Source organism: Cervus canadensis, chromosome 5 (genome assembly GCF_019320065.1).
Source record: "Cervus canadensis isolate Bull #8, Minnesota chromosome 5, ASM1932006v1, whole genome shotgun sequence".
NCBI classification, from domain to species: domain Eukaryota; kingdom Metazoa; phylum Chordata; class Mammalia; order Artiodactyla; family Cervidae; genus Cervus; species Cervus canadensis.
The window spans coordinates 93591864-93611692 of record NC_057390.1 but is presented as its reverse complement, the minus strand read 5'-3'; the positions used below and the strand labels follow the sequence as shown (position 1 = coordinate 93611692).

Sequence of the window (19829 nt, the reverse complement as noted above, 5' to 3'; positions counted from 1 at the left end):
CTTCTAGGGCACTATATTCTATGCCCAAGACCCACAGTGGGCAATGAGATCAATAGGGTCTCTAGTGATCAGTATTTGAAAGAAAATTGAACAGGGTGAATGCCCATCCTAAGGGTATATAAATATATAGGTTCACAAAATGTTTGTTTTAATTGTTGGAGTCTGAGTCCCTGGGTTTGTGCTGGGACATGACATCATGGTCACAAAGATTTGAGAAAATCGGACTTGAGAGTGAGGATAAACAGAGAAGGGAAGAGTCCCAGGGTCCAAGTAAGGAAGGATGGGGAGGTACCAGAGAAGAGGCAGATAAGGCAACCAGGGAGGTGGGAGGGAAACCAGGATGGAATGTTCTGGAAGTCAAGGGAGGAAGGACAGGCCCAGAGGAGAATTAGCCTCTGCTCCTCCTTCTCAGCCCTGTTGCCCTGCACACTTGAGCCTCAGTTTCCTCCCCTGTAAAATGGGGAAGCGACAGTCTCAGCCCATTAAAGCAGCCATGAGGCGGCACTTGGCTCAGGGCAAGCGTGTAAATGGTGGTGGGGTGATCCCGATTGTTCTTCTGGGCTTTAGGTTCCTTCTGGCCAGCAGACTGCCCTCCTGCTGCACAGAGGTAAAAACTGAGACACAGAATATTTTTTTAAATTAATTTCTACTGGAGTATAGTCACTTTACAATGTTGTGTTAGTTTCTACTATACAGCAAAGTGAATCAGCTTTCGTCTATGTATAGCCCCTCTTTTTTGAATTTCCTCCCCATTTAGGTCACCGTAGAGCGCCAAGCAGAGTTCCCGAGTTACACAGCAGATTCTGCTCAGTTCTCACAACACGTGAAGGTCTTGCCTGAAGCCTGGACACCCTGACTCCCAGGCCAGTGCTGTCTTTCCCCACACCCACGTTCTCCCCTGCCGGTGTGGGTCTGGCCCTACTGTTTTCAACAGTTCCTGGCTCCAGGCTGATGCTGGAGACAGCCCGCCGCCTGGTGGGGGGGTCCCTGGGGGCCGCCTGAAATTCCTCTGGTGGCTCGCGGCCAGGGTAGACGTGCTCCATCCGCTCCTGCAGCCCCGGTCTTCCCGGCCAGCAGGGGAGAGGAAGGGGCACCTGCCCGTGGTGGGGGCCTGGCCCAGACGCCTGGCCATTGGCCGCTTGTCTCTTCGGCGTGTGGCTAGGCGGCACCTGAAAACGTCTGTATCAGTCAGGGCCCCAGCAGGAAACAGACGGCACGCTCCAGTGGGACAATTCGAGGAGAGTGGAATGAAGGGTCTGTTGACACAGGTGTGGGCAGGGTGTAGGAAAGTCACGAGGGACAGGGCCGAAGCCCAGGGCGGGCAGCGGCCATGACCCGTGACTACCCCCAGCCTGAAGGGCTGGGTGGAGAGGGCCAGGTCAGGGCTGTGGCCTCCGGAGCAGAGAGGCCACCAATTTGCAGTGACCCTGTGGGGAAGGAGCCAGAAGAATGAATCCTCTGGCTCCTTCCTCTCTGAGCTGTGCAGGGCTGGGGCTGGGGGTGAGTGGGGGGCTGGAGGAGGTAGATGTGGCCACTGGAATGGGGCGTGCATCTGGGGGGCAAACAGGAGACCACCCAAGGTTGGTACCCGCCTGCGGGATGGTGTCACAGTGACTGTGAAACTCCCTGGGGACAGGCAGCCCGGCCCGGGGACTGGCCTCTTTCACTGGGAACAGAAGCAAAGGCCTACCTCTCTGCGTCTCAGTTTCCCTATGCAACCCCGGCCCGCTCCTGCCTTACCTTCCGGGGAACTTCATGCTTTTAATCAATGAGTCTTAAGGACCAAAAGGGCCTCCTGGGCTCTGTGCTGGGGAAACAGTGGGGCAGAGACATCCAAGTCCCTGCCCTCGGGGAGCTGCTAGTCGAGCAGAGAGACTCACACAGCATGAGACCGGCTGAGGGGTGGGGCATCAGGGTGCTATGGGAGCTTTGGGGTGAGCCCCCTCTCCAGCCCTGGGTGCCCAATCTTCCTCCCTCCACTGGGCCCCGGGGCTCAGGGCTCCAGGCCCTCCTTAGGTTTTTCTCTCCCTGGAAGTCACCCTCAAGCATATCCTGGGTCCACCTAGGCCTCTCCCGCTTTCTAGAGAAACCAATCGTGTGAGAGGGAATGGATTAGCAGCATGAGGGTGGACGGGAGGGCAGTGTTTTCTATTTTTATTTTTTTAATATTTATTTATTTCACTGCATGGGGTTTTAGCTGCAGCACGTAGGATCTAGCTTCCTGACCAAGGATCGAAGCCAGGCCCTCTGCATTGGGAGCTTGGAGTCTTAGCCACTGGGCCACCAGGGAAGTTCCCGGGAGGGAGGTTTGAGAGGAGCCTCCTGTGGGGTCCCCGTTATGGCCTCAGATGCCCTGACACCCATTCCGGGCAACAATCCCCCTCATCCAGGGTCATCCGTCCTCTCCAAGCTCAGATGGGAAGGAGCAGAGCTTGGAGCCAGGCAGCCCTGGAGGCTCCAGCTGGGGTCACTCAAACCTCAGGGAGCCTCGGGTTCCTCCTGTGTCTCTGGAGTGACTGAGGGGATCCAGAGCTGACAGAGGAAGGCCTAGGGTGGGGCCTGAGAGAGGGAGAGTTCAGCTCTGGGGGGAACTGGAGTAACTAACTGTCCCTGGGGCATGGACTCTGGTTGGGGGATGCCTGGTGAACCTCACAGCCACCCAACCTTCCCCCACTGGAGCCACCCTGTGCCTGGTCATGCCCACCTCCCCATCCCCGAGGCTGCAGGAAAAGGCCAAGGAACAGTCACTCTCGGGGGTCTCCCTCCTCTCTGTCACATCCTTCCTGGCCTTGCTGGACTGGGATGGGTCTCCGGTGACCCTAGACCCAAGCCTGGCCAGGCACGGAACACGCAGCCGCAGGGCTGGGCAAGCAAACCTCCCCCCACCTCCACCCAAGGAGTCACACCCGCCCTTCCTGCCCCGGGGGTCAGCTCCTGCAGACACAAACACGCTCCACTCGGCCCCCGATTTTTCCGGAGGCAGCCAGGGCTCCCACCTTCTCCTTCTTCCCTGGGCCTTGGTGTCTCCATCTGTGACTAGGACAAGTGTAAAGCGGAAAGCCCCTGACTCCATCCCCACTGTGGGATGGAAATTTGTCCTCTCCAAGCCCACTCCACCAGCACCCTCTCTCTAGAGCCCTCTGTGACTCCCCAGGCCTTCAGGATAAAGTCCTGGCATTCAAGGCCAACCACTCCCCAGGACTTCCCTAGTAGTCCAGTGGTTAAGACTGTGCTCTCAATGCAGGAGTCCTGGCTTCGATCCCTGGTCAGAGAACTAGATTCCCAAATGCTGCAACTAAAAATCTCTCAAGCTGTAACTTGAAGATCCTCCTTGCTGTAACAAAGACTGAAGTTCGGCATACTGCAACTGAGACCCGGTGCAGCCTGATTAAAGTAAAAAATGCACCCTCTCCCAGAGCAAGGCCGGAGTCTGCCTCTCTAGGTCTCTTGTCCCCACCACACCCCTGCTCGACCTACGGCTGTCAGGCCACTTCTTGCCTCTGTGTCTTTGCTGAGGCTGGTGCCCAGCCTGACATGCCCTCCTCACCCCTCTTTTTACCCCCTCACCCCAACTTGCCCAGACTTCCATAGGCCAGACCTAAATGCTCCCTCCTCCAGGCAGCTCTGGCTTCCTCCTCTGAGCCTCCTGGGGCTGGTCCTAAAGTGCTACCCGTGACTAGCACCAAGGCGGACATGTAGTTGGCGCTAGCTGTTTGCAAATGAGCAAGGAACAGTTCTGGGACTGTCTCCCAGGCTCAGGGAGCGTGACGGGCAAGTCCTTCCTGAGTGCCGGGTCCAGAGCTCTGTGCCCGGACCCATGGAAATCTCACAACCGCCTGGCGAGGAAGGCATTGTTATACCTGCTTTACCTCCAGGGTGACTGTGTGGCAGTGGGCTTGTCCCCTGTCCTCTTAGGGCCCTGAGATCTCAGCCCCAGCTGCCGCGCTGTGCCAATTTTGGAGCGTTGCTCCCGTCTCCTGGGCCTCAGGCTCCCTGCTTACAAAACAAGGGCACGCCAGCCCAGTGTCACACTCAGGGAAACCAGTGTTCGTGCCCGAGGAGACCTGTTCAAACTCCAGCTCCACCATTTTCTTGGGTCAGTGATCGCACCTCTTCAAGCCTTTGTCCCCTCATCTACAAAACGGGGACAGCGAGTTCGTGGAGCTGAGTTCCCCGTGAAGTTCCAGGCCTTGGCCAGGCCTGGCCCCTGACAGTGCCCCTTGGTGGGCTGTTAGGATGGTTCTTTTCATCTGCCCTCCTGGGGCTGCCAGATGCACCCCACTAGCCAGCCGTTGGAGAGGGTGGGATGGGAGGGTGGGGTATGTGGGGAGACGAGCCTGGAGCCTGGGTCCTCCCACCCCACTGCCTATCCCCCCCGCAAACACCCCCGCCCCAGGGCCCCCCACCCAGCGACAAAGCCCGTGGCACTTCCTCTCCCCGCCTGGCAGCCCGCCTGGCCCGGCCCCTTCTCTAAGGAAGCGCATTTCCTGCCTCCCCGGGCCAGGCTGGATGAGCCGGAGCTCCCCATAGCTGACGGTCAGACCCCAGCCTCCATCTGTATCCACAGGCCGGGGCCGCCGCCACCGCCACCGCCGTCCACAGAAGCCCTGAATCCTCTCCCCGCTTAAAGCTGGGCCAGCGACCCCCCGGCCTGGCCTCACGCTCCCGTGCCCGCTTCTCCTGACCCCTCGGCCGCCACCTCAGAAGGCTGGAGCAGGGACGCCGTCGCTCCAGCTGCCTGCTGCCCTTGGGTCCCCGCGAGAGCCCACGCCGGCCCCCGCACCCGTCCGCAGCCCTGCCCCTGGACACCGGATAAGGCCCCGCACGCAGACCCCCGGGAGGACAGCATGGACCGCGGCGTGCTCTGCCAGGCCGTTGCCCTATTGCTGGTCGTGTGCAGCCTCGGCCCCACAAGTAGGTGTCCAGGGACCTGGGGAGGGGGTGACGGCCCCCAGGGCACAGACCAGGCCCCGAGTGTTCCCGGCCTCCTCCGTCTGCCCGACTTGTGCCCAGTGGAGCTGTCCTGGGGGTGGGGGGTCTGGACTGCCCGAGACAGATGTCACAGGGTGACCAACCATCCTGGTTTGGCAGGATGAAGAACTTTCCAACCTAAATGACTCGGGCAAGCAGGGATGAGTTATTTACCTTAACTCTGGCCTCTGGCTACGTCGTTTCTCCCCAGGAAGCCCAGGTCTTAGAGTGCTGTGCAGCCTCTGGCGAGTCCCCTGCCCTCTCTGGGCCTTAAGTTCCTCATTTGAGGCATGGGTGGGATGGGAGGGGGCACAGTCTCAGAGTCAGAACCTGGGCTCTGGGTTCAGATCTTGTGCTGTGTTTCCTCGTGGTGTGATCTTGGGGGACTGCCTTCGGGCCGCTGAGCATAGTAGAGGATGATAAGGGAAGCCCCCTCGGGGAAAGTCAGTGACAAGCTGGTTTCTGTTTGTTGTGGTTTCATGATTAAATTCCTCCTCCTTCACCTTCCCTGGGACCTGTGAACGGCTCCTGGATCCCTCCAACTGGGTGCTCCCTCCGCTTCTACCCAAGAAGTGTGTGGAACGGGGGCAGAGCCCAGACTAGGGGTTCAGCCTGGGGGCTTCTCCAGGCGGTCATGGCCTCTGTGACCTTCTGAAATGACCAGATGAGCGGTAGCGAGGAGTCAGGGACACCTGGCCGCTCATGCCACTCTCCTTGGGCCTCTCTGTTCCCTGCCCCTCATTTATTTGAAGCCCCCAGATAGCCCTGTGGACACCCCCTCAGCTCGGGCACATCCAGGACCTCCTTAAGGGATAGGGGTAGGGGGTGAGAATGGGAACAGCAGCAGTGATGGTCACCCCCTCCCCACCCTACCCTGTCATTATTGTTATTTAGTTGCTCAGTCATGTCTGACTCTTTGCAAGAACATGGACTGTAGCCCACCAGGCTCCTCTGTCCACGGGATTTCTCCAGGCAAGAATACCAGAGTGGGTTGCTATTTCCTTCTCCAGGGGATCTTTCCTAGCCAGGGATCGAACCTGCGGCTCTTTCTGTCTCTTGCTTGGTGGGCAGGTTCTTTATCACTGAGCCATCAGGGAAGCCCCTAACTCCAGCCAAGGCATTTTAAGGTCCCTAATCCTGGGTCTCTAAGCTCTTCACACTGCCTCACTGACAATACAGGAAACCGAGTCTCAGACATCAAGTGACCCAGCAGGGATTCGCCCCAGGCCTGTGACTCCTTTGAGCACTTGCTCCTGATCAGGCAGTAATATGGCAGCAGCTCTCTATAAGCTCCCAATTATCTTCCAAGACGGCTGCCTCTATCACCCCATTTTACAGAAGGGGAAGTGGAGGCTCTGGCCTGCTGAGTTCACACAGTTCCGACAGAAGCTGTACCTGAACTCCACGACAGGCCCCTGGCCATCTTGCTTTTCTCCAGCCTCCCCCACTTTCTAGTTTGATAATACTCTCTTCCTCTAGGTCATCAGAGAAAGACCCTCGCAGCTCTTTAGGGTCCGGTTTTATAGGATTGAATGCAGTGGAGTACTGGCAAATAATCAACAGTGGGGTGGGAGAGGTGGGTGGGGGCGGGGGGTTAATGTTTGTTAATATCCATGGTGTCAATGTTCCCACCCAGCCGATTTCAAGCTATCAACTCGGCAGACTTGGAGTTGGGGCGGCTGCGCCATAATAAAGCTTTATCTACTATTTCCACCACCCAGATATGACAGACGTAGATAACCTCAAGAACACAGATAATATAAAGGGAATAAAATAATTAGGGGTTTATGACTTTCGATACCATAGTATACATTTGATATATATTACACATAAAATATGTGATTTATTTAATTGCAAGCTTATAAAATTTAATTTTTAATTATGGCTGTGTTTAAGAGCTAGTTGGAAAAATTCCTGATAACGTATTAATCTGCTCCTACTGGCAGGTGCTGGCACCCCAGCGGTCAAAATAGGACCAAAACAGGTCCCCAAATGGGTCCAGCCTTCTGGGAACACAACTTGGCAGAATCTTTCAAAACCCTAGCTTGTGTAACATCCTTGCCTTCAGAAGTCAGCTCCAAGGCCTTACTTGCCCAACTCAGTAAGGATGTATGGTCCGTAGGTGCCTGTAACAAAAACCGGCCATCTGCAAGCCACCCAGTGTCCACCAGCCTGGGCTCCCTGAAATGGCTGACTATGCCCTGGAATCTCATATAGCCGTTACCAAGAAAAAGCTATTCCCAGATCTACACTGTTGCGGACATCTGTCTGGGGCACACTGTCAGATGCCCATACAGTACCGACTCCCGTTCTGTAAGAATAAAATAGCAGTAACACACACTATGAGCTTCCCAAGCGGCTCAGCCAGTAAAAGAAACTGCCGGCCAATGCAGGAGACACAGGAGTCTCGGGTTTGATCCCTGGGTTGGGAAGATCCTCTGGAGAAGGAAATGGCAACCCACTCCAGTATTCTTGCCTGGAAAATCCCATGGACAGAGGAGCCTGGAGGGCTACAGTCCACGGGGTTGCAGAGTCAGACGTGACTTAGCACATCTGCAACATACCATATGCACAAAGAAAACCCCAGTGTCACTGTTCTTTAGCACCAGGTTCTTCTAGAGGATTTTCACTTTCTAAAACATACTTTCCTGTCATGTTGGAATTTCTTTTAAGAGCAAATATGTACAGATTTTTAAAAAGCAATTTAACCATATATTCACTCTAGTCCGCTCCTCAAAGAAAATAGATAAGAGCAGGGAAAATGACCTCCCAGCTCCTATTAATTTGGACTTTGTTAGCATGCTGGTGTCTTTCTTACTGGCTATTGTCTAGCTTTATAAGGTAATTTCAATGCAAGTGGATCAAATTTGGAAATCTTATATACCCTTTTCATGTCCCAGAAGTTTTCTATGTTGTCATGTGGACTCCATGATCATTCCGTTGTGGTTCTAGAATATTCTCTCCCTTAAACGTGCCATCTCATCGTTTCCCTAATGAATCCTTTGTTGCTGAATACTTAGGTGGTTTCCCCTTTGGGCCCAGTTATAAATACCACTTCCAAGCACGTTTGTGGTACATGCATCTTTTCCTGTATTTTGGAGTATTTCACTTGGATAGAGTCCCAGAAGTGGAGGTGCTGGGTTCGTGGCCCGTGCTGGGTGGCTGGAATCAAAGAGTGTTTCCTAAGTGTGGGTGACTGCTTGCTGAAAGACAGGATAGAGGTGTGACTTGGAGTCCTCTGTGCTGCTGGCCACCTGTGTGAGGGTCTCCCCACCTGTGACCCCTGAGAAGGGGCTAGGGATGCAGGACACAGCCTACAGCTATCCACCCCTAGAGTAGGCATTCGGGGCAGCTTCTCGTTTGCCAGGGGGAAAAGTAGGTTCAAGCAGGAGCTGTGTGAACCAGGAGACAGGGGTTCCCTGGGTACAGTGAGGGCAGGACCATTAATTAAGGTTCTCACTTCAGCCAGATAGTTGGTAACACTAAGCCCCAAAGGGAGAGAAAGAATTGATCTCAATTTCTCATGGGCACCATTAGGTCAATGCTGGCCCCTCGGAGGACAAGCTTGGTCTATTTGTTTGCTCAAGGGCCTGATGAGGAATCAGGGTGAGTGGGAAGGATCATCTCTTCTGTGTCTCCAGTGCATCAGTCAGCCCTTTGTCTCTATACCCAGATTACAGATGAGGAAATTGAGGCTCAGGACTAGTGACAGGTCCAAGCTGTCCACTCAACTCAGCTTTTTTTCCTTGTGCCATAGGTAGCCTGGGTGGCTGTGGGGGGCTTGGAACACTGATCGCCCTGGTTCTGGAGCCCCTTCTTCTAGCTCCAGCCCCAGCTTTAGGGCATCATCTCTGGAGGCTAAAGAGGACCCTCATCCAGGACTGAACTGACTTCAATACCTGTGACAAGGGTGGAGACGAAGGCCAGACCACTGCTCTAGGCCTGTTATGCGTACTGACTTAATCTGCACAAAACCCCGATGAAGCAGGCATTCCTGTTACCCCCATTTCACAGCTGAGGAGACTGGGGCACTGGCAGGTGAAGGAATTTGCCTGAGTAACACAGCTCAGAAACAAGCAACGGGGGCTTGAGCCTGGGACTGAACCATGCACCATAGTGCCTTGGGGAAGATAGGCTCTGTGTATTGCCAAATTGTCTCACCCACACATTAGGTTTCTCTCCTGCACCTATAGTGGGTCTCCCACCTAGAGCACAACTGGATGGGTTCTGATGAGAAGATTTTCCCAACAGGGTTTTAAAGGATGAATAGGAGTTGAAAAGAAGTGGTCAGGGAGAGGGCACAGAAAGGGAAAAGAATGAGGTATGTTTGGTGGAAACGTTCACCTCTGCCCGCTGAAGGACATAAATAACTGACAATGGTTGCCAGTTCCTGAGCAGGAATCCTGCTTAGCGCCATGCATGTGGCAATTTACCAATGCTTCCACCAACTCACTGAGGAAGGTATTTAGACTACGACCACTCCATTTTACAAATAATAGCACTGAGGCATGGAAAGGAAGCTGGAAAGGAACAGAATCAGGATCTGAACCTTCAATATCTCTTAATCCCTGCACTTTATTTTTTAATTTTAAAAAAATTTTTTAATTTTAATTTTTTTTTAGTTGCGGCATGTGGGATCTTTAATTATGGCACGGGAACTCTTAATTGCGGCAGGTGAGATCTAATTCCCTGACCAGGGATCAAACCTGGTCCCCCTGCATTGGGGGCTTAGAGTCTTAGCCGCTGAACCACCAGGGAAGTCCTGGATCCTGGTACTTTTTAACTCTGCTGCAGGTTGTGGAGGGTGGCCTTAACCCAGAGACATCAGCAGCCCAGGACAGATTGGGGAAAGGAGTGCTGAGGTCTTGCTGGTGGCCAGGCCCAGGGAGCAAAGGTTGGGCTGGACGCAGGGAAATCTTTGAGTCCATGATTGGATCCTGAAAGGAGCAAAGGGTGACTGAGTGACTGAAGAAGAGAAAAAAGCAGAAAAGACCACTGTCAAAGAGGACCTGCCCTGGTTTCATAGAATGATCACGGCCTCTGTGTCCAGAACACTTACTGCATACCAGGATCTGTGTGCGGGTTACCTCATGCAGTTAACACAGCCTGTGTAGTGAGTGCTGGGTGCTAGAGCTGGATGATCTGGGTTCCAGCATGAACCCTGCCACTTAAATGCTGGGTGCCCTCAGGCAAATTCTTGCTGTGGTTGTTCAGCTGTTCAGTCATGTCCAACTCTTTGCAACCCCAAGGACTGCAGCACTCCAGGCTTCCCTGTCCTTCACTATCTCCTGGAGTTTGCTCAAATTCATGTTCATTGAATTGGTGATGCCATCCAACCATCTCATCCTCTGTCACCCTCTTCTCCTGTTTGCCATCAGTCTTTCCAGCATCAGGATCTTTTCCAAATTCTTGCCTCTCCCTAATCTTTGGTATCCCCCTGTGTCAAATGGTCATAATAACAGTCCCCATCTTGTAGGACTGCTGCACGCATCAAATGAATGAACTCATGCAAAGCCTCTAAACAGTCCATGATGACATGATGGCAGCTGTCTTGCAAAGGGGGAAGCTGAGGTTCAGAGAAGTTAGGCTCTTGTTCACGGTGCCCAGCTTTCCAAGAGGCAGAGCTGGGATTTTGCTCATACCGGCTCCAGAGCTGGTTTTGCTTGACCATTATCCTCTCGGCCTCCCTAGGTGCTGGGGGTGGCCATTTGGAAAGCCTCCGAAGTGGCTCTGCGCACGTGGGTGGGGGAGGAGAGGGAGCAGACTGGGCTGGAGAGGTGGCTCCCCAGTTGCTGGGTCTCTCACTCACCCGGTCACCCAGGCCCCCAGCGGGGCCTCCTCCAACCCAGGTCCCAGGAGTTTCCCTTGGTGCCAGGGGATTGTTTTCAGCTTTGTCTGGGCCCGCCTCCGGCTCCGGGAGACAGGCCCCGGGCGTCACACTCCCTCCTGTCTCCCCATTCTCGTCTGCGGGGTGGGGGCAGCCAGGACTCGAAAAGGCCCCAAAATAAATGGACCTCTTATCTGATCTCCCAGCCTGGCCTGTTATCTGATCATTACATAATGGCCAGGCTTGTGGCCTCTCCCGCTGACGGCATGGAGGAGGTGGCCCCAGGCGGCCCCAGTGATCCGGGAGGAACTGGGGTTCCTGGAAGTCTGGGGAGGGGGCAGGGAAAGTCTGAAGGAAGGAGGAAGGCGCTGGGCTAATCTGCAGACCAGACCCCAGGCTGCGAGGGGAGAGGTAGGTCCGAGCCTGCCCCGGTCAGCTGTGTGTACTGTGTGACCCTGGACATCCTGCATCTCCGGACTGCAGTCTCCCATCTATTCAGGAGGACTGAGTAACAGCCAAGAAGCCCGTGTTTACTGACAGGGTCAGGGGGAGGGTGGGGAGCACTGAGGGGCTTGGTGGGTCCCCAAGTAGGGGGGACAGAAGCAAAAGGTATCAGGCCTTGAGTCTAGTTGAGCCTGAGACACCAATGACCTCCCTCTCTGAGGCCCCTCGCCTGCAAGCTGTCCTGTCCCACCACTTCACCACCCATCTTGGAGCGACTGTTCTCCAATGGCTGAAGTCAATCAAAGAATTAAAATCAAAAGAACAACCTCTGCGGTCCAGCGGTTAAGACTCTGTGCTTCCACCATAAGGGAGGTTCGATCCCTGGTTGGGGAGCTAAGATCCTACAGGCTGTGCGGTGTGGCCAAAAAGTAAAAACAGCAACAAACAGCCGTACGCTTTGTCTCATGGAGTTCTCTCAACCACCCCTATGGTTTTGTGGATTCTATTCTTATTGTCCTTTTACCACCGAGGACACCGAAGCCCAAAGTGAAGTAGTTGATCAAAGCTGCATAGGCTAGTAAGTGCTGGGCCTCCTCAGACACAGACCCAGGTCAGCCTGGTTCCAGGGACCTTGGCTTTCAACCAAAATGCCCTATTCCACAGACACGCTGGGGCCCCTGTCACACAGCACAGGGCCAGGGCGAGGACTTCTAAGCCACAAGTTCTTGTCCTGAACTTATCCGTCCCAAGTGGTTGCTGGCGGGTGGTGTGGTGGTGGTGGGGCGAGCGGCCATCTTATGTCCTTCTCTGACCTCTGTGGGGCCCTGAGCCGACCAGTGGAAAGTTGGGCAAGGAGACCGGGGTTAAGCCAAAGCCAGCCCAATAGCCCAGGATTCGGAAGAAGCCTCCCCGCCCCCATCCTCTGGGCTGGCGTCGGCTGGACGTGCGGCCAGGCCCTCCGCGCCCATCTTTGATCTCCAAGAAAACAGGAAGTGAGCGCGACAAGATGGAGACACAAACTTCCAAACAGTCTCCCCTTCTCTGTCCTCCTTCCCTCCTCCGGAGCCCACCCACCCCCTTCCCCGGCACATTCCTTCGGACGAGGTGTAGGGGCCTCATTTCCTCTTCCTCCTCTGCTGGGTCGGGGTGAAATTCCATTCCCTTCCCTCAGGACCTGCGTTTCCGGGCAGCAGGCTCTATGGCCTACTCCGGCCCTGCCCTCTGAACCTGGGCTCCCTCTCTCCGCCGGGGCCAGGAGACTCTCAAGCCTCCTTGAGGCTCATGAGGGGAAGTTTTGCCTCCTGATCCTTTGGAACGAACCAGCCCAGAGGCTTGGGTGTGTATACCTGTGGGCCCTGCCACACCGTTAGCATTGCCACATGTAGCCAATGAAAATATAGGATGCCTAGTGAAATTTTAATTTCAGATAAACACTGAAAAATTTTTAGTCTAAGTATATCCCATGCAATGTTTGGGATATGCTTATACTTTAAATACGTATTTATTTATTCAAATTTGGACATCCTGCATTTTATCTGTTGACCCTACCCCTACTAGCACTGTGACCTCAGGTAAGAAATTTTTCATTTCTGAGACTCAGTTTCTTCATCTGTGGAATGAATATAATGATATCTACCTTGGGTTGGGAAGATCCCCTGGAGGAGGAAATGACACCCCTCTCCAGTATTCTTGCCTGGAAAATTCCATGGGCAGAGGAGCCTGGCGGGCTACACGGGGTCACAATGAATCAGACACAACTGAGTGACTGAGCACGCACATACACACACACACACCTAGCTGTGAAAATGCAATAAAGACCTTAAACAGTGCCACGCACCCAGTAGGCATTCAGAAAGTGAGAGCAGTTGTCACCACCTTGTTCTTAATTTGTCCCTCTCTCCCCCTGTGATTTCCCACAGGTCTTGCAGAAACAGCCTACTGTGACCTACAGCCTGTGGACTCCAAGGTGACATACGGAATGAGCCAGGTTTCTGAGGGCTGTGTGGCTCAGATCCCCGATGCCACCCTAGAAGTCCATGTTCTCTTCTTGACGTTCCAAGGGGTGAGTACCCGATGGCAGGGTCGGGTGGGGACCCAGAGGATGGTCCAAGGCCTATGAGATGAGGACTCAGTCCCTGGGGTAGTGGCTGAGTCCTCACCAGGGCTCCTGCCAGGATAGTAACATGGGCATCTCACAGGGCCTGTCAGCACAGGCATTTCTAGGAGTAATCTTCTTCCTGTGGCCCCTGAAACCGTTAGGTCTCCTTGCACTTGTGCAGTGATAAGACGTTGCCCAGATCACCAATATCGGGGGGAGTGGCCTACTTCCCACCATGCTGCCTGCCACAAGGACTGTGAGCCTTGATAATCCCCAAACTGCACAAGACCCAGGTGGGAAGGGCTGGGTTTGACCAGCAGAGGAGCGGAAAAGAGCCAGGCAAGCGGCTGTTTGTGTAGCTCCGGTGATGGGGAGCTCACTTCTTCTCAATGGATATGGCTTTGCTCCAGGCAGCCTTGACCTTGAGAAAGTGCTTCCCTCCCTGGAATGTCACTCATCAAACCTCTGTGACTGGGTCAGGGTCTGGAAGCCGGTGACGTCACCTCTGAGACTCTCCTCCCCTCACCAAGAAGGCCCATCATGACTTTGTCTAGGTCCCTCCTGATACTAATAACACATTTATCAAGCACTTACTGTGTGCTAGGTACTATGGTAGGCCTACTAAGTGCCAGGAACAGAATTATGCACCTTACATGTATTAAGCCTCTCGAGGGCCCGTCTGTCAGGGGTCTGTCTCCCCATTTTTCAGAGGAGGGACCCGTGGCAGGCCGAGAAAGGTGAAGCAATATGTCTGAGGTCAGAGTTCACTAGATCCCGGGAGACTCCAAACTAGGCCATCCCCTGGATTCCCCAGTGGATCTCAGTGTTCAGGGGGCACCTGGCCCATGCAGCCTCAGGTCCTGAGAGCGATTTAGTGGTGTCAGCTCGGGGTGAACTTGTGGTCCCTGAAACTGTTAGGCTGCCCTGCATTTGTGCAGTGATAAGATGGTGCCCAGACCACCAATATCAGGGGGCCCTGCTCCCCACCACCCTGCCTGTCACAAGGACTGTGGGCCTTGATAATCCCCAGGCTCCAGATAGAGCCAAACACATGTTATGTGGTTTCGATAGCCATTGTACTTTTTTTTTTCAAGTTTGGTAATGATAGGGAAAATGAGATTGCCCTCTGTGAGTTCATTTTGTTTGTTCGGATGTTCAGGTCTCGGCGCCTCACCTGGGTGACTGGGATGCCCCCATCCCCAATCACTCAGCAGCGGGCCAGAGTCAGAGAAGGCTCCCGGCCAAGCACCCAGGCCCATGGGAGACAGACGTGCAGAGAGACAGCCAGGACCCAGGTGACTGGAACTTTCTCAGGGAGCACAGGGCTGCTATGGGGTTAGGCAGGGCTTCCTGGAGATTGCAAGAATGCTAAGGACGGCCAGAGCTCACAGAGTGAAGGAGGCCACGGGGCTGAGCAGAGGACACAGTGAACCCATAGAGTGAACACACAGGCAGGGAGGGGGGCCTCGTTTGGGGTCAGCATCATGTGGCTTGCTATAGCGTGAGCATACATTTCCCCTCGGGGCACAGCTGGGGAGACTGACAAGGCTCTGTTGCCACAGCAAGCGGCCTGGTCTTTATCCTGTGAACAGTGACAGTCATTGGAGGATTTTTAGGGGCACGACCAGATGCTGCTGTAACCTGTTATCCTAAGCTCATGACAACAGAATCTCCTTGTCACCTTCTGCCTCTACCAGAGAACTCAGTCCATGGAGTGTCCAGCTCTTAACTCAAGGAGCCAGGCTGCAGGCTCCAGGACTGCTGAGCCTGTTTGTTTGAGGGAGTGATGGAAAGAGCTGGGGTTTGGGAGATGGGGGCCCCAGTTCTGCATCCATCACTGGCCAGCATCTCATATTGCACTGGGCAGGCACGGGGGCTCCTTCTCTCCAGGCTCCAATAGACACACATTTCTTGGGCTTAGGGACTCACCAAAGAATCACGGAATAGTCAAATCTGGCCCAGGCCCTGATGTGCACCAGTGACTGTGTATACAAGTGAATGAATGAATGAATGTATTGCTATGTGACTTGGAAAGTCAAGAACATGGGCTCTGAAGCAAGACTGTCTTTGAACTGAACCTCACCCCTTATAGGGGCATGACCTTGGGCAACCACTCTAAGCCTTGGTTTTCCACGGAAAACATGGGGATGATGACCATAACTACCTCACAAGGGGGCTGTGAGAATCCAGGGGGGCAATGCAGGCAACATACTGAGCGTGGTTCTGCCCAAAGCCACTACTTAACTTACAGTAACTGTGCCTGTCGTTATAGCATCTCTTCTGTGGGGTCCACGTCTCTCATGTTAATACTCTCATTCGGCCCGACTTGCTACAATGTACGGAGCATCTTCTTCACATCACTCAACTAATTGGATCCCCATAGGCAACTGCTACCAGGTGGCTAAAGCAGGGACTATGGATGCACTTGCAGAGGGGCAGCTGAGGTCTAGCCTCCTGGAGCTGGATGCTCATGGCTCTCTTGCCCCAAGGGTCGAGCCCACAGTCCCATTGGACCTACTGCAATAACACAGAAAGAACTGTGGTTTCCCTGGAGGGCATCTTCCCCCCCAGGCAGCTGCCAAGAAAGGGCTCTCCAGTCCAACAGTTCCCCACAACCAGTCCTTGCCAGTTGCCTGCTCTGTGCCCAGCCTGTGTTGGGCCTTGATGGTGCAGAGAAAAAGCAAATCTGGCCATGGCCCTGGAGCCACTTGCAGGAGAGGCAGAGGTGGGCCTTGGCAAGCCCTGGTACTGAGTGATGGACTTGGCAGTGGAGGGAAGGGGATGCCAGGGGCTGTGGGCCTCGGGAGGATGATCACTGAATGTGGAAGGAAGGGGCAGTAGGGAAATGACTCCCAGCGTTGAGCCAGACAGAGAGGCGTCAAGGGCATTCCAGGCAAAGTACACTGCCTGAGCAAAGGCCTAGAGGCAAGAAACACGAGCTGGCAGCAGTGGCGTGGGTGGCGGCTGTCTCAGCAACCAGCCCAATCCCTCCCGACCTATGGCTGCCTTCTGCAAACCCTGGCACAGAGAAACAGTTTCCCGTCCATCCCCGCGTGGCCTCTGAATCCTCAGATTTCCTGTGGGTGGGCGGCACATGAGCTGTGGCGGCCAAGAGCCTCGGGAACGAGAGGTTCAGGGTGTGTGTGTGTGGTGTGTGTGTGTGTGTGTGTGTTCGGGACATTTGCAGACAGATGAGGGGGCCGCTGGGCAGGGGCTCTATCTCGCTGGGTCCCCGAAGGGCAGGCCGGAGCCTGGATTCCGGGAGGGGGCCCGGGGTCACATCCTGACCCGTGGAGACAGGAAACCGGCCTGGTGTCTCAACGGTTCCCGGCAGGCCGACTGCACTGATCTGCTATCCTCCTAACAAACCCCAAGCAGCCAGGGCAGAGCCGAGACAGCCGCTGATTCACCCCGCTTCTGGGCAAACTCAGGGAGCTGACGCTGCCTCACCACCCCCAAGCAGACGGAACTCACAGGGCTCTGGTGCTGACTGCCTCCTGCCAGAGGGGCAGACAAGATTGCTCAGGCAGAGGGAGGGCAGGGGGCCCCGGGCTCCTCTAGGCCATCCTGTGAAGGGCTGTGGAAGGTAGTGCAGCCCTCAGACTTAAGCAAGGAGGCCCCTGCCTGGGACCTACAACATGTAGCCCCTCTCTGGCCCTTTTCCAGTTGCACCCCTCTGCCCTCCCTCCCCAGTCCCTGCCCTGGGTACCCAGGACTCCAGAACTCCCTGCCCAAATGCTCTGAGCTTCATCCCAGGGTTGGATGGGGCTCCTTCTTGTCCTTTCCTCTAGAGGGGACACTACAAGGCTGGAGTTAGCTCCCCCAGATTTGAGGGCTACATAAGGTGACTAAGAATGGGCATCAATGGTGCAGAGAGAAAGCAGACCTGGCCTTTGCCCTGGAGCCACTCCTGGAGGAGGCAGAGGTGGGTGTCAGCAGTCCTGGTACTGAGTGATGGACTCAGTGATGGTGGGGAGGTCATAGAGGGCTGTGAGGTGAGCATGGCAGAGCTTGAGCACCCAGGCTGGTTGTCCACATGTGTCCATGTGAAGAGAAGAGGGGTGTTGGGGCAAGGGGCTGTCATATGTGTTCTTGCCCTAGGCCCTGCAGATGTTAGGGACAGGCTTGGTGGGAAGGGCATGGACTCGGGGCCAGACAGACTGGGCAGGGACTGCGTCTGCATCTCAGTGCTATATCCCCAGTGTTCAACTCAGGGTCAGTCCCGGAATTGGAAGGATGAGTAGATAGATGGAATGATGGATGGATAGTTGGATGGGTGGATGGATGGGTGGATGGATGGATGGATGGATGGATGGTTGGAGGGGTGGATGGATAGATGGTTGGATGGTTGGATGGATGGATGGATGGGTAAATGGGTGGATGGGTGGATGGATGGATGGGCAGATAGATGGATGGATGGGTGGATGGATGGGTGGGTGGATGGGTGGGTGGATGGGTGGATGGATGGATGGGTGGATGGGTAGATGGGTGGATGGATGGATGGGTGGGTGGATGGATGGATGGGTGGATGAATGGTTGAATGGTGGATGGATGGATGGGTGGATGGTTGGATGGTTGGATGGATGGGTGGATGGATGGATGAGTGGATGGTTGGAAGGGCAGATGGATGGATGGATGGATGGATGGATGGGTAGATGGATGGATGGATGGGTGGGTGGGTGGATGGGTGGATGGATGGATGGATGGATGGTTGGATGGGCAGATGGATGGATGGATGGATGGATGTGGGTGGGTGGAGGGGTGGATGGGTGGATGGATGGTTGGATGGTTGGATGGGCAGATGGATGGATGGGTGGGTGGATGGATGGATGGGTGGGTGGATGAATGGTTGAATGGTGGATGGATGGATGGTTGTATGGTTGGATGGGTAGATGATTGGATGGTTGGATGGATGGATGAGTGGATGGTTGGAAGGGCAGATGGATGGATGGATGGGTAGATGGATGGATGGATGGGTGGGTGGGTGGAGGGGTGGATGGGTGGATGGATGGTTGGATGGTTGGATGGGCAGATGGATGGATGGGTGGGTGGATGGATGGGTGGATGAATGGGTGGGTGGATGGGTGGATGGGTGGATGGGTGGGTAGGTGGGTGGATGGGTGGATGGGTGGATGGATGGATGGATGGGTGGGTGGGTGGGTGGATGGGTAGATGGATGGATGGATGGGTGGGTGGGTGGAGGGGTGGATAGATGGGTGGTTGGGTGGATGGGTGGATGGGTGGATGGATGGATGGATGGATGGATGGGTGAATGGGTGGAGGGGTGGATGGATGGATGGTTGGATTGGTGGATGGTTGGTGGATGGTTGGATTGCTGGGTCAATATTGGAAGAAAGGGGAAATGTAACTGTGTATAAACATTTGCTGATTGGCCATCTCCATGAGGTTAGCGGTGTTACTGGTTGTTTGGGAGTGTTAAGTCTTGTTCTATGCCAAGCTCCTGGAGGACAGAGTTGTGCCATCTTCCCTGTCTCCCATTAAAAGCATAGCAGCCCTGGGCTGGGCCCAGTGCTATTCTCCCAGACAAAGAAACTGGGGAAGTAGAGATGACATGGGCTGATCAGGAACCCTCAGCTGGAGAGAGTGGCGCGCCTCTCCCGGGGGTTCTGGAAGCCCACTCTGTAGCTACCTGGCTGGAGACCGACGCCCAGATGGCAAACACTGGGAGCCCCAAGGAGGCAGACGGACTCAAAGAGCCGTATAGTACTGAGCCTACACAGATGGGGGGACAGAGACCAGAGAGGGGCTGTTGCAGGGAGGCCTGACTGGTCCCAATTCCAGCCAACAGCTGCCCAGCCCTCATGCCCACCTCCTCAGCCCCTAAATTATGGCCCTCCCCTGGAGGAGCGAGCAGGGAGGGAATGGGAGGTCGAGAAAGCCAATCTATTGCCATGTGTTTGGCTGGACATTGGACCACCCACTTTACAGGCAGAATCTCACTGAATCCTCACAAATCTATGAAGTACGTATATCATTCAGTCCATTTTCCAGATCAGGAAGCTAAGGCCCAGAGACAGGAAGTAACTGCCCAGGGTCACAGGCTAATGACTGAGCCCAGGTTTGACTTCAGGTCCGTCTGGCTTTGATGCCCTTCGCCTGCTACCCTGCCTGTAAGTCTGACTCCACTGGGGTGAGCAAAGGGACGGCTGGCTCCAATCTGGCCGGCTCCAGTCTGGCCCTAGGAGGGTGGGGGCTGCAGGCAGGCCCGAGGTTCCACTCCTAAAAGAATTGCTGGAAGCGACTTTCTATAAGTGGCTACTAGCGCTCAGGGCCTCCCCTCTGAAATCCCCCTTCCCGCCACTGACTGCTGGGCCGACAATGGCAACTGTGGGCCAGAGGCACAAAAATAGAAACGTGGTCTCCCGCCCACTGGCTCAGGGAAGGGGCCGGGCAGGCCCCGGCTAGCCCAGGTTGAAGAGCTGGGGGCGAGGGCGTGACTGGCCTGCCCACCTCGGCTGGCCTTCCAGA

At 55.0% G+C, this 19829-nt stretch overlaps 1 protein-coding gene across 2 annotated transcripts in view; it reads left to right on the top strand.

Annotated features, from left to right (window-relative positions):
* Nucleotides 1-4482: 4482 nt before the first annotated feature.
* The window catches only part of ENG (endoglin), a 31431-nt gene continuing 16084 nt past the window's right edge, over nucleotides 4483-19829 (top strand). For both annotated transcript variants that reach the window (XM_043469644.1, XM_043469642.1), the window contains exons 1-2: nucleotides 4483-4914; nucleotides 13162-13304. In XM_043469644.1, coding sequence (XP_043325579.1) covers nucleotides 4848-4914; nucleotides 13162-13304 — 210 coding nt within the window. In that variant the 5' untranslated portion in view covers nucleotides 4483-4847. The remainder of the gene's footprint in view (nucleotides 4915-13161; nucleotides 13305-19829) is intronic.